This window comes from Nerophis ophidion, linkage group LG24 (genome assembly GCF_033978795.1).
Source record: "Nerophis ophidion isolate RoL-2023_Sa linkage group LG24, RoL_Noph_v1.0, whole genome shotgun sequence".
NCBI lineage: Eukaryota > Metazoa > Chordata > Actinopteri > Syngnathiformes > Syngnathidae > Nerophis > Nerophis ophidion.
Window position 1 is genome coordinate 5,255,265 of NC_084634.1, and position 13,790 is coordinate 5,269,054.

A 13,790-nucleotide genomic window follows, 5' to 3' on the forward strand; every position below is an offset into this window, starting at 1 on the left:
ACGTGTTTGGCCAACATTTGTTCCGCGGTGGAGAACACCTCGATGAGGTCACACAGGAGGAAGAACAAAACAAGATGGCGTCTGGCGGAGAATACGTTGTTTTGGTTATTATGGTTTCTAGGTCTTAATTACAACGTACATGTGCACATGTGTGTCGTTTAACAGAGTAAACGTCGTTATTAATTGTTTGTATGCGGATACATTAGTCTGAGTGCACTTATACGTGCTAGCCTAGCCTGCTGGTTAGCTTAGCTTGTTAGCTGCTAACAAAGAGAGGCGGAAGTGATCGACACATCAAAGCAGAGATCCAATGTAAGTGTAAAGTGTTTTTATTGTGTGAACATGTCTACATTACAAATGATGTGAGTGTTGAAGAAATATTTGTGATGTTAGAAAACACCAAAAGAGGAGAGCAGAGTGCGAGGAGGTAAGAGTATGGTGCGGTGCATTATAAAGATGAGAAGAGTCCTGCTGTGGCTCAGTACCGTGTATTCAGGCTGCATGTAGGAAGTACAACTCAGGTAAACACACCTGACGCAGGGATATGTTATAGGTGCGGGCACCGTGGCTGCCACAGGGTGGCGCAGTATGTCAATACAGCAGGGGTCACCAAGCTTTTTGAAACCAAGAGCTACTTTTTGGGTACTGATTAATGCGAAGGGCTACCAGTTTGATACACACTTAAATAAATTGCAAGAAATAGCCAATTTGCTCAATTTACCTTTAACTCCGTTATTATTAATAATTGATTATATTTATCTTTGTGGAAACACTGATCAACTTAAAGGGGAACATTATCACAATTTCAAAAGGGTTAAAAACAATAAAAATCAGTTCCCAGTGGCTTGTTGTATTTTCTGAAGTTTTTTTCAAAATTTTACCGGTCTCGGAATATCCCTAAATAAAGCTTTAAAGTGCCTTATTTTCGGCTCTCTGCGAAGACACTGGCCATTTCCCTGTGACGTCACACAGTGCTGCCAATGTAAACAAACAATGGGAATACCACAGCAAGATATAGTGACATTAGCTCGGATTCAAACTCGGATTTCAGCGACTTAAGCGATTCAACAGATTACGCATGTATTGAAACAGATGGTTGGAATATGAAAATATTGAAGAAGAAACTGAAGCTATTGAGCGAATAGCTATTGATGCTATTCATAGCCATAGCATGGCCGAATAGCTGCGTTAGCATCGCCGGTAAAATGTGCGTCCGGACCAAACGATCAGGACTTTCGCATCTTTTGACACTGGAGCAACCTAAATCCGTCGATTGGTAAGTGTTTTTTTCGCATTAAATGTGGGTGGAAGGAAACGTAATATAGTTGCAAATGCATCTACAGGTTATCCATACATCTCTGTGCCATGTCTGCTTTAGCACCGCCGGTAAATAGCATGTTAGCATCGATTAGCGTAGCATGTTAGCATCGATTAGCTGGCAATCAACATCAACAAAACTCACCTTTGTGATTTCGTTGACTATCGTTGCAAATGCATCTGCAGGTTATCCATACATCTCTGTGCCATGTCTGTCTTAGCATCGCCGGTCAAATGTGGAGACACTCTGGCACATTCAATGGGGGTCTGGCGGCAGACACTTTGGCATCTTCTTGCCAGTGGTGCAACTTGAATCCCTCCCTGTTAGTGTTGTTACACCCTCCGACAACACACCGACGAGGCATGATGTCTCCAAGGTTCCAAAAAATAGTCAAAAAAACGGAAAATAACAGAGCTGAGACCCGGTGTTTGTAATGTGTTGAAAATGAAAATGGCGGGTGTGTTACCTCGGCGACGTCACATTCTGACGTCATCGCCTCCAGAGCGATAAACAAAAAGGCGTTTAATTCGCCAAAATTCACCCATTTCGGAAATCGGTTAAAAAATAGATGGTGTTTTTTCTGCACCATCAAGGTATATATTGACGCTTACATAGGTCTGGTGATAATATTCCCCTTTAATGATTTCTCACAATAAATATATATTTTTGATGACATGTTTTAAATAGATTAAAATCCAATCTGCACTTTGTTAGAAATAACAAATTGGACCAAGCTATATTTCTATCAAAGACAACTCATTATTTCTTCTAGATTTTTCAGAACAATTTTTTTTAAGGAAATTCAAAATACTTTGTAATAAGATTTAAATTTGATTTTACATATTTTCTAGATTTGCCAGAATAATTTTTTTTGAATTTTAATCATAAGTTCGAAGAAATATTTCACAAATATTCTTCGTTGAAAAAACAGAAGCTAAAATGAAGAATTAAATTAAAATGTATTTATTTTAATTTACAATAAAAAAAATAGATGTAGTTGAACAATGATTTAAATTGTCAGGAAAGTAGAGGTGCAAGGAGCTGGTCGGTCACTAGAAGAAGTGTTCTCAGCCTTCGTGACATGAGACGCTGTGCTGGGCTGCAATGTATGCCCTCAGTGGGCGTGTTTCGCCAACGCAGATTGGCCTTCCAGGGGTCCTCTTTGGCACTTTTTGAATAAGCCTTTCACAATCTTTACTGCTGACTCTGCTTTGCCATTAGCTTTTGGGTGCCGCAGTGAGGACATGACATGTTCGAAGCCCCACTCCCTTGCAAATGCCCGGAATTCACTGCTCGCAAACTGGCTTCCCCCATCCGAGATGGCTCTGTCCGGGACGCCATAACGTGGAAACTGTGCCTTGATTCGTCGGATTGTGGTGTCGGCCGACAAGTCAGGGAGCAGGTCTATCTCCCAGAAGTCGGAGTAGTGGTCCACCACGAGCAAAAAGTTATTTCCTGCGTAGCTGTACAAGTCCATGCTTACCAGCTGCCATGGACGTGTGGGAGCGGGTGTGACATCATAGTCTCTTTTTGTTGTTCGTGCGCATACTCGTTACACACAGAGCACTGCTGTACATAGTCTTTGACTTCCCCTTGCATGCCGGGCCAGTACAATGTATCGCGGGCATGTCTGTAACATGCTTCACCACCCACATGGTTGTAGTGGATCCTCCTCAGCATTTCCGGACGTATGGCTTTCGGAATAATGACGCGCTGGCCGCTGAAAAGCACGCCATCCTGTGCGCTTATTTCATCTCTGATGGCCCAGTAGTCCCTGATGAATACGGGGGCCTCCTCTTTGTGTTCTGGCCCAGGATGGACCGCTCGCCTGTATCGGTTGGGGACATCTCTACGCTGCTGATCCGCTTGAGATGGTTTCCTGTGGACGGGACTCTCACTGCTGTCTTGGAGCCACTATGGATTGAACTTTCACAGTATCATGTTAGACCCGCTCGACATCCATTGCTTTCGGTCCCCTAGAGGGGGGGGGGTTGCCCACATCTGAGGTCCTCTCCAAGGTTTCTCATAGTCAGCATTGTCACTGGCGTCCCACTGGATGTGAATTCTCCCTGCCCCCTGGGTGTGAGTTTTCCTTGCCCTTTTGTGGGTTCTTCCGAGGATGTTGTAGTCGTAATGATTTGTGCAGTCCTTTGAGACATTTGTGATTTGGGGCTATATAAATAAACATTGATTGATTGATTGATTGATCCCTGCAGTACGACTGCCTTGAGCGTTTGGAGACACGCATCCTCCTCTGTGTGTGCTCGGATCTGTGCCAAGCGTTGGCTGCTGACATTGAGGTAGTCTGCCTGCTGAATGGCCGCTGCGTCACACTGCTCCTGTTGCTTGCTGCAGACCATTTCTCGTTGGTACAGAGTGTCTGTTTTCCGTGGCGGGTGGTGGCTCTACTAAGTGTGTCACTTATGTACATTTCAGTGCCTGGCTTGTACACCACTGTAAGGCTGAAGTGTCAGGAGCATGCTGTGTAGGCGCTTGGGCTTACTGAGGATGGACACTAAATGGCGGTGGTCGGTCTCTGCTGTCACATCACCCCATGGAAGCGTTGACAGGCGAACACGATGCTCAGGCACTCCTTTTCTATCCGTGCGTAATTTTCTTCCCTGTGGGTCAGGGCGCGGGAGGCAAAATTGACAGGCTGCCCTTCCTGTAGCAGACAGCAGCCCAGGCCTGTCTGACTGGAGTCGCTCTGTATGGTGACTGGCTTGATGGCGTCATAATAACGCTAGACCGGTACTGCACTCCCAGATGAGAACGGCGCGGATACTCCCCTGCCTACTGTCCGTGAACACACCCCCACACATTGTGTCACCAAAGGATTGAATCCCGGCCAATTTCTTCCCAAAATTATAAGGTGCGTAAGTTGCGCGCTTACGGCAACCTTAACTTTATACTTTTGGATTTCATATAGAAATTTCCCCTGACACAGTCGGATATTCGTTTATATCCCCATGGACACACCTAATTTTTATTCGTGTTGCATGCCCCAAAGCCCCGGGTCGAACCAGGTTTGGGTGGATCATGGACTGCCTGCAGCCCGAATCCACCATCGCCCGGTATGTATTTCCTTGTATCCTTACCGGTATGCAGTACGTCTCTCCCAGATCGGGGGGCGGGTGCTGGAGGCCCGACAACCCACAACACCTCCCCCACCTCCATCACAGGGCACTCCCGGCGTATGTGCCCAGGTTGTCCGCACCCCCAGCACAGCGGCCCTGGTACTTGAGGTGTACTCAGTGAGGGAAGACCACTCTCAGCAGCGCCGGGACCCTGGAATACACAGGAAGACATCACATTATCCCCCGTGATGTTTATGTCTGGGTGTGTGTGTGTGTGTTGTGCTGTTGGCTGTTTGTGTGGGAAACCTGCTCGTTGGCCCCCGGTAGTTGGGCCATGTTTCTTTGCGTCTCGAGGGATGTCTTGTTCCCCAAACCCCATAGCGGGGCGAGTCCTCGTCGGGGTGCCGGGGCGGTTTTCCCGACTGTTGCCGTTGTTGCCTACCGGTGAACCGCCAAGTGCTCCTCCGCCAGTCTCACCGCTGTCTTCACGTCCGGCGGACTGTTGTATCGCACCCACGTGGAGGTCCTCGCCGGGATGCCGTCCAGGAACTGCTCCGACACGATTGATTCCAACATTTTGGGGTCCTGCCCGTCGGGTTGGAGCCACCGGGTCGCCGCATCCCTCAGCCGGTGTGAGAACACCAGCTTCATGGCCCAGAACTGTCGGCGGTGATCTTCGGGGCTACTGCCTTCCCGGTCCAGGATGGCACGCCGTTGGTTGGCGTAGTGCGTGCGGGCCGACGCCGGGAGACTCAACGCCGCCCGCTGCGCCTCCCCCACCAGGAGCGGCAGAAGCCTCGTGCCCCATTCTTCCTCCGGCCACTTGCATGACGTCGCCGTGGCCTCGAAGACATCCAGGAAAGTTTTTGGGTCCTCCACCTCCACCATGCGCTTCATGGAGGATGACCCACCCGCTGTCTCTGCTCGGTTCATCAAGGCCTGTAGTAGCTGGGTCTGCTGTCGGCTTGCCGCGGACACTTCAGCCAAGACTTGGCCCAGCGCTTCCAGGGGGGGTTGGTGCCGACATCCTTACGTGATCTGTTTAAGTTGGGTGCCACTGTAGCAATGCTCGTGCTTGGGTTCTTCTGGATCACAGGAATGGACAGCACAGTCCAGGCAGTGTTTACAATGTTTAAAGGGGAACATTATCAGCAGACCTATGTAAGCGTCAATATATACCTCGATGGTGCAGAAAAAAGACCATCTATTTTTTTAACCAATTTCCGAACTCTAAATGGGTGAATTTTGGAGGATTAAACGCCTTTCTGTTTATCGCGCTGGAAGCGATGACGTCAGAATGTGACGTCGCCGAGGTAACACACCCGCCATTTTCATTTTCAACACATTACAAACACCGGGTCTCAGCTCTGTTATTTTCCGTTATTTTTGACTATTTTTTGGAACCTTGGAGACATCATGCCTCGTCGGTGTGTTGTCGGAGGGTGTAACAACACTAACAGGGAGGGATTTCGTCCACGACCAGGACGAAAACCACACTGTTCCTCCTGAATCCGAGGTTCGACTATCCGGCGTAGCCTCCTCTCCAGTACACCTGAATAAACCTTACCGGGAAGGCTGAGGAGTGTGATCCCACGATAGTTGGAACACACCTTCCGGTCCCCCTTCTTAAAGAGGGGGACCACCACCCCGGTCTGCCAATCCAGAGGTATCGCCCCCGATGCCCACGCGATAATGCAGAGTCTTGTCAACCAAGACAGGCCAACAGCATCCAGAACCTTAAGGAACTCCGAGAAGCGTTTTAACTACCTCAGCAACCTCAGCCCCAGAAATAGGAGAGACCACCACAGATTCCCCAGGCACTGCTTCCTCATAGGAAGATGTGTTGGTGGGATTGAGGAGGTCTTCGAAGTATTCCTTCCACCTAATCACAACATCCGCAGTTGAGGTCAGCAGAACACCATCCGCACCATACACGGTGTTGATAGTGCACTGCTTCCCCTTCCTGAGGCGCCGTATGGTGGTCCAGAATCGCTTCGAAGCCGTCCGGAAGTCGTTTTCCATGGCTTCCCCGAACTCTTCCCATGTCCGAGTTTTTGCCTCCGCGACCGCTGAAGCTGCACACCGCTTGGCCCGTCGGTACCGGTCCACTGCCTCCGGGGTCCTATGAGCCAAAAGAATCAGATAGGACTCCTTCTTCAGCTTGACGGCATCCCTCACTGCTGGTGTCCACCAACGGGTTCTGGGATTACCGCCACGACAGGCACCAACAACCTTGCGGCCACAGCTCCAATCAGCCGCCTCGACAATAGAGGTGCGGAACATGGTCCACTCGGACTCAATGTCCAGCACCTCCCTCGTGACATGTTCAAAGTTCTTCCGGAGGTGCGAATTGAAACTCTCTCTGACAGGAGACTCTGCCAGACGTTCCCAGCAGACCCTCACAATGCGTTTGGGCCTGCCAGGTCTGTCCGGCATCCTCCCCCACCATCGCAGCCAACTCACCACCAGGTGGTGATCGGTAGAAAGCTCCGCCCCTCTCTTCACCCGAGTGTCCAAAACATGAGGCCGCAAATCCGATGACACAACTACAAAGTCGATCATGGAACTGCGGCCTAGGGTGTATTTATGTATATATACTATATATACATATATATATATATATATATATATATATATGTATATATATATGTATATATGTTCAGTTTAACAGTCCAGTTGTGATTGATTGAATGCCCTGAGAATTGTGCTGAACATTCTTTTGTAAATGCCACAAAATAACGTGTAGTATTTTGTTAATTTCTTGTCAAAAATATTTTTATTTTATAGATATTTACAAAGCAGAATATTGTCCTTAGGGCCCTCTGGCACCTCATGGGGGACCTATAAAATCTGTGCATCTTAAGACCTCAGTATTGGCTTTGTACACTTATGTTACTTCTCAACTTGTCAAAGTTGATGCTAATCGACCTGATTCTTCTCCTTTTTACTGATTGTGAAGGCAAAATTGAGTCCACAGATAACCGAATCGTAAAGCAGAATCGAAAATGAAATTTGAATTGGTAAAATCTTATCTATTTTCATCCCAGCATGTGTTTGTCTTCTTGTGTCCTGCAGACGTCTGTGAAAAATATCGTCCGCCTGAGCAGCAGGACGGTTCCTCCAGTATGGAGCAGAAGAGGTCACAGCACCTCCACGTGAAAGAAGAGGAGCCACAGCCCCCCCACTTTAAAGATGAAGAAAAACAGCGGCTGTCCCCCCACTTCATAGAGGAAGACAAGAGACACCTGATCAGTGTGAAGAGTGAAGATGATGAGGTCAAAGGTGAGAGTGAACAGAAGTGGAGCTTCAGGATGCGGACAGAGCAGCCACAGCCCTCTCACATTAAGAAGGAAGAGGAATACCTACTGACACCCCATTTTAAAGAGGAAGAAGCGGTGGATCCACTGACCTCTCACATTAAAGACGAAGAGGAGGACCCACTGACCCCTCACATTAAAGAGGAAGAGGAGGAACACAGCATCAGTCAAGAATGGTTGGAGGACTTCCATGTGATTGTGAAGAGTGAAGATGATGAGGTCAAAGGTGAGAGTGAGGAGAGGGGAGGGGGGGAGCCTCCAAGCAGCAGCTCAACTCAACACATGACAACAGAAGCTGATGGAGACCACTGTGGAGGATCACAAGCAGACAAGCTCTTAGCTCCACTATCAGATAGTGAGGACACAACGTCACACTCTCCTGACACTGATGATGAAGACTCTAAAGATGATAAGACATGTCACACTGACAACACACACTTCACATGTTCTCTCTGTGACAAAACTTTTAAATATTCTAGTAAATTGAAAAGACACATGAGAACACACACTGGAGAAAAACCTTTTTCATGTTCAATCTGCGGTAAAAGTTGTACTCATAGGCATGATTTGAAAGTACACATGAGAATACACACTGGAGAAAAACCTTTTCCCTGCTCAGAATGTGGTAAAAGTTTTGTAACAAATCAAAGTTTAAAAGTACACATGAGAACACATACTGGAGAAAAACCTTTTACATGTTCAGTATGTTGTAAAAGTTTTATACAAGGATATCATTTGAATATACACATGAGAACACACACTGGAGAAAAACCTTTTATATGTTCAATCTGCGGTAAAGATTTTACTTATACCCCACAACTGAAAAAACACATGAGAACACACACTGGAGAAAAAACTTTTTCATGTTCAATCTGCGGTGAAGATTTTACTCATAGGCAACATTTTAAAACACATATGAAAGTACACACTGGAGAAAAGCCTTTTTCATGTTCAATCTGTGGTAAAGATTGTACTCATAGGCACGTTTTGAAAATACACATGAGAATACACACTGGAGAAAAACCTTTTTCCTGCTCAGAATGTGGTAAAAGTTTTGTAAGAAATCACAGTTTAAACGTACATATGAGAACACACTCTGGAGAAAAACCTTTTTTATGTTCAATCTGCGGCAAAGATTTTACTTTTACGACACAATTGAAAAGACACATGAGAACACACACAGGATAAAAATATTTTGTCCAAGTACCAGTGTAAGAAACACAAGTGTGCTGGTGAGAACAGCAGCAGCAAATGAAGATCTAGGATTTGAAATAAACTGTCAAAACTTGAACTTTGACTTTCTAACAACATCAGCACATATAACATGTGTGACATCATTGTTGTGTGTGTAACACAATCTTTTTAATATGATTCTAACATTTATAGATTAGACACTTCAGATTAGTGCTTTTATTTCAATCAAGTACATGAGTTAATATACACATTTGTGTACTTTAAAATGAACACAACAATTTGACTGAAAAGGTGAGAATAAATAGTACATAAAATATGTTACATACAATAAACATTTAATGTGTAGATATTCATAATTCACATTTATACTTATTCATACTAGTGTTTTATATATGTTTTTTTGAATAATGAAGTGTTACATATTTTATTTTCTAATTGTAGCTGATTCTGTTTGCAGCCATGACTTGAAAGGTTCATACTGCCACCTACCGGACTGTAGAATGTAGTGTGGGACATAGGACAGAAGGAGGACATTTTGTTAATAGCCTGTGGAGGGCAGCAATACACCTAAGATGTTCTACTAGTCTGCTGGAAATAGAAAGAAAAAAGAAGAACGAGGGGGAAATTAAGACGTGGAGAAATTGAATTAATATTATTACTACTTATGACTGATTTATTTACTTAATTCTCATTTTGTTCGTTTTTATATTTAGATTTTTTTTGTGTTGAAAATAAAAATAAAGACGTTTAAAAAATATTTTTTTTAAGAAATCTTTTCTTGCAGCCCAACCTCACCCAGTCTTTGCATCCAGTGGCCCGTTAGGTACATTGAGTTTGAGACCCATGCTGTAGACCAGGGGTAAGAAACCCATGGTTCTAGAGCCAGATGTGGCTCTTTTGATGACTGCATCTGGCTCTCGGGTAAATCTTAGCTGACATTGCTTAACGCGATAATTATGAATAATTTCGCTAGTAATCACAGTGCTAAAAATAACCTGCAAAATATAAAACATTCTCATGCATTTATATCCATCCATCCGTTTTCTACCGCACCTGTTCAAGAAGTCGCATTAATGGTAAGAAGTATTTTATGTCACGATGGGGGGGGTGGGTTGCAGCTTGCTGCGGGGTCGTTCTCCCAGGAAGGCAGACGGACTACTCGGGACATGGCATTTAGGTAAAAACATGATTTAATTTTAACTAAAAAAAATATACAAACAAAAATCGCTCACAGTGGAGGCATAACTTGGGCTAAAGAACACAGCTAACGCATAAACAGACTAAGAACATGAATCAAACAGAACTTACTTGGCATGGCATGAAGCACGAAACTATGGCAAGGCATGAAACAAGTCAGCACAGGGCGACTGACTGGCAAAGACGAGCTTAAATACTACCTCTGATTAGTGCTCGGGAAGCAGGTGAGCGGGGATTTTGTCCACCAGAGACAGGTGGACAAAATGAGTAACCAAGGAAACCAGACAAGGGAGTGGAAAAAAAACAGGAACTTAAAGAGTCCAAAGGACAAACAGCACATGGCCAAACAAAAACATGATCAACAGACATGACATTTTATTCATTATTGGTTAGCTTCAGAATAACAATGTTATGAAAAATAATAAGAGACTTATTATACTCTAAGAATGTTGATCTTACTCAAAAATGCACGCATTTAGTTGTATTCAGTGTTAAAAAATATGATATGGCTCTCACGGAAATACATTTTGAAATATTTGGCTTTCATGGCTCTCTCAGCCAAAAAGGTTCCCGACCCCTGCTGTAGACAATCCATTCAAGAATAGTGTTAATAATAAATATAAAGTTAGTAAACATGTGAGCATAAGAAGTAAACAAACCTGTTCTGTGTAACACAACTTGATGTTTTTGATGTTGTCGCTCCTTCTCCTCTTTTGTTGGACAAAGTTCCTCCTCGTACTCTGCTATGGTTCTTTCGCACATTTTCACAAAATCACAACACTTTACACTCACACTTGATCCCTGCTCAGCGCTGTGTTTTGATCATTAATTTTGTGTTCTTAATCCACGCGTAGTTGTATGAATGTGTCGCGTCTTTGTTAGCAGCTAACAAGCGAAAAAAACGTCAAAATGCGCTCCGACTAATGTTTCCAGATACAAACAATTATTGACGATGTTTACTCTATTAAACGACATAAATGTGTACATGTATTCACTGATTAAAAATACAGAACTACAAACCCAGTTTCTATATGAGTTGGGAAATTGTGTTAGATGTAAATATAAACAGAATACAATGATTTGCAAATCATTTTCAACCCATATTCAGTTGAATGCACTACAAAGACAACATATTTGATGTTCAAACTCATAAGCTTTTTTGCAAATAATAATTAACTTAGACTTTCATGGCTGCAACACGTGCCAAAGTAGTTGGGAAAGGGCATGTTCACCACTGTGTTACATCACCTTTTCTTTTAACAACACTCAATAAACGTTTGGGAACTGAGGAAACTAATTGTTGAAGCTTTGAAAGTGGAATTCTTTCCCATTCTTGTTTTATGTAGAGCTTCAGTCCTTCAACAGTCCGGGGTCTCCGCTGTCGGATTTTACGCTTCACACATTTTCCATGGGAGACAGGTCTGGACTGCAGGTGGGCCAGGAAAGTACCTGCACACTTTTACTACGAAACCACGCTGTTGTAACACGTGGCTTGGCCATGTCTTGCTGAAATAAGCAGGGGCGTCCATAATAACGTGGCTTGGATGACAACATATGTTGTTCCAAAACCTGTATGGACCTTTCAGCATTAATGGTGCCTTCACAGATGTGTAAGTTACCCATGCCTTGGGCACTAATACACCCCCATACCATCACACATGCTGGCTTTTGAACTTTGTGCCTATAACAATCCGGATGGTTATTTTCCTCTTTATTCCGGAGGACACCACGTCTACAGTTTCCAAATATAACTTGAAATGTGGACTCGTCAGACCACAGAACACTTTTCCACTTTGCATCAGTCCATCTTAGATGAGCTCGGGCCCAGATAAGCCAGCGGCGTTCCTTGGTGTTGTTGATAAATGGGTTTGGCTTTGCATAGTAGAGTTTTAACTTGCACTTACAGATGTAGCAACCAACTGTAGTTACTGACAGTGAGTTTATGAAGTGTTCCTGAGCCCATGTGGTGATATCCTTTACACACTTATGTCGGTTTTTGATGCAGTACCGCCCGAGGGATCAAAAGTCCGTAATATCATCGCTTATGTGCAGTGATTTCTCCAGATTCTCTGAACCTTTTGATGATTTTACGGACCGCAGATGCTAAAATCCCTAAATTCCTTGCAATGGCTCGTTGAGAAAGGTTTTTCTTAAAATTTTCAACAATTTGCTCACACATTTGTTGACAAAATGGTGACCATCGCCCCATCCTTGTTTGTGAATTACTTAGCATTTCATGAAAGCTGCTTTTATACCCAATCATGGCACCCACCTGTTCCCAATTAGCCTGCACACCTGTGGGATGTTCCAAATAAGTGTTTGATGAGCATTTTTCAACTTTATCAGTATTTATTGCCACCTTTATTGCTGGCATCACATTCTAAAGTTAATGATTATTTGAAAAAAAAAAAGTTTATGAGTTTGAACATCAAATATGTTGTCTTTGTAGCATATTCAACTGAATATGGGTTGAAAAAGGATTTGCAAATAATTGTATTCCGTTTATATTTACATCTAACACAATTTCCCAACTCATATGGAAACGGGGTTTGTATGTGAGAGCATTTCAGTAGTGTGTATAAGAGTGTTTCAGTAGTGTGTGTGAGAGAAAAACATTTCAGTTAAATATTTGAGAGCATTTCAGTAGTGTATGTAAGAGGTAATTCTGAATAATGTCCCTAACGTCCCCTCTTATGTTTCTTCAGGTAATACATGGAGCCTCTGCTGCCACCCAGCGGCCGTTGGAAAGAATGCATACATTTTGTTTTGACGTCCTAAAAGCAGTTTTTTTTTACTTCCTGTCCTGTTTGTGTCCAAGTCTGTAGTGTGGGACATAGGACAGAAGGAGGACATTCTGTTACTAATTGCAATTTTAAATTTCCCGGGAGTTTTTTCTTGAAAACGTTGCGTAATGATGACGGTACGCGTGACGTCATAGGTTTTTAGGAAATATGAGCGCTGCACACACAGCTAAAAGTCGTCTGCTTTAACGGCATAATCACACAGTATTTTGGAGATCTGTGTTGCTGAATCTTTTGCAATTTGTGGAGGGCAGCAATACACCTAAGATGTTCTACTAGTCTGCTGGAACTAGAAAGAAGACATACGTAATAAACTGTACAGAACAGGCAAGAAATAAGAGTGAGAAGATCAAAATAATCGTCAAAGCAACAGGAAAGTTTTTAAATGTAAAAGAACTATCTTGGGAACAGGTGCAAGGTGAACGAAACAGAGTCATGTGACCACAATCCAACGCCATGTTGATTGTTCAGTGGAATGCCAGAAGTCTAATAGCAAACAGACAGGAACTAAAATGATATGTTGGAGCCAAATTTCCTTATTTTTTTATATTGTTTTTATTTTGTTTTCTCTGATTGATTGCTGGCTTCAGTTCATGCTGAATTTCCTATTCGACAGATTGCTCCGCCCACTTCCTTTTGAGAACCAGGAAGTGTGGACAGGTATGGGACTGTTGCTATACTCTATCTGCACCCAACTTCAGGAACTGGTTAAATGAACTTGTGAATGTAATGACTCTTGAAAAAATAAGATTTATAAACTCTACAAATATGAATAAATGGGAATTAACCTGGAAACCTTTACTGACATATATTGAAGCATAACTTATAGACATTTAAAGGAAAACTAAACTGCCATTTTTTTGTAGTTGTATTCCTTTTTTATTTT

At 43.6% G+C, this 13,790-nt stretch overlaps 1 protein-coding gene across 4 annotated transcripts in view; it reads left to right on the forward strand.

Moving 5' to 3' along the window:
* Positions 1-9,663, forward strand: part of LOC133542468 (gastrula zinc finger protein XlCGF28.1-like) — a 210,587-nt gene extending 200,924 nt beyond the window's left edge. For 2 of the 4 annotated variants that reach the window (XM_061886641.1, XM_061886640.1), the window contains exon 3: positions 7,471-9,663. In XM_061886641.1, the coding sequence (XP_061742625.1) occupies positions 7,471-8,900 (1,430 nt within the window). In that variant the 3' untranslated portion in view covers positions 8,901-9,663. Of the gene's footprint in view, positions 1-31; positions 313-7,470 lie in introns of those variants that run through there. The other 2 variants (XM_061886643.1, XM_061886644.1) reach the window with 2 other exon arrangements.
* The last annotated feature ends 4,127 nt before the right edge of the window (positions 9,664-13,790 follow it).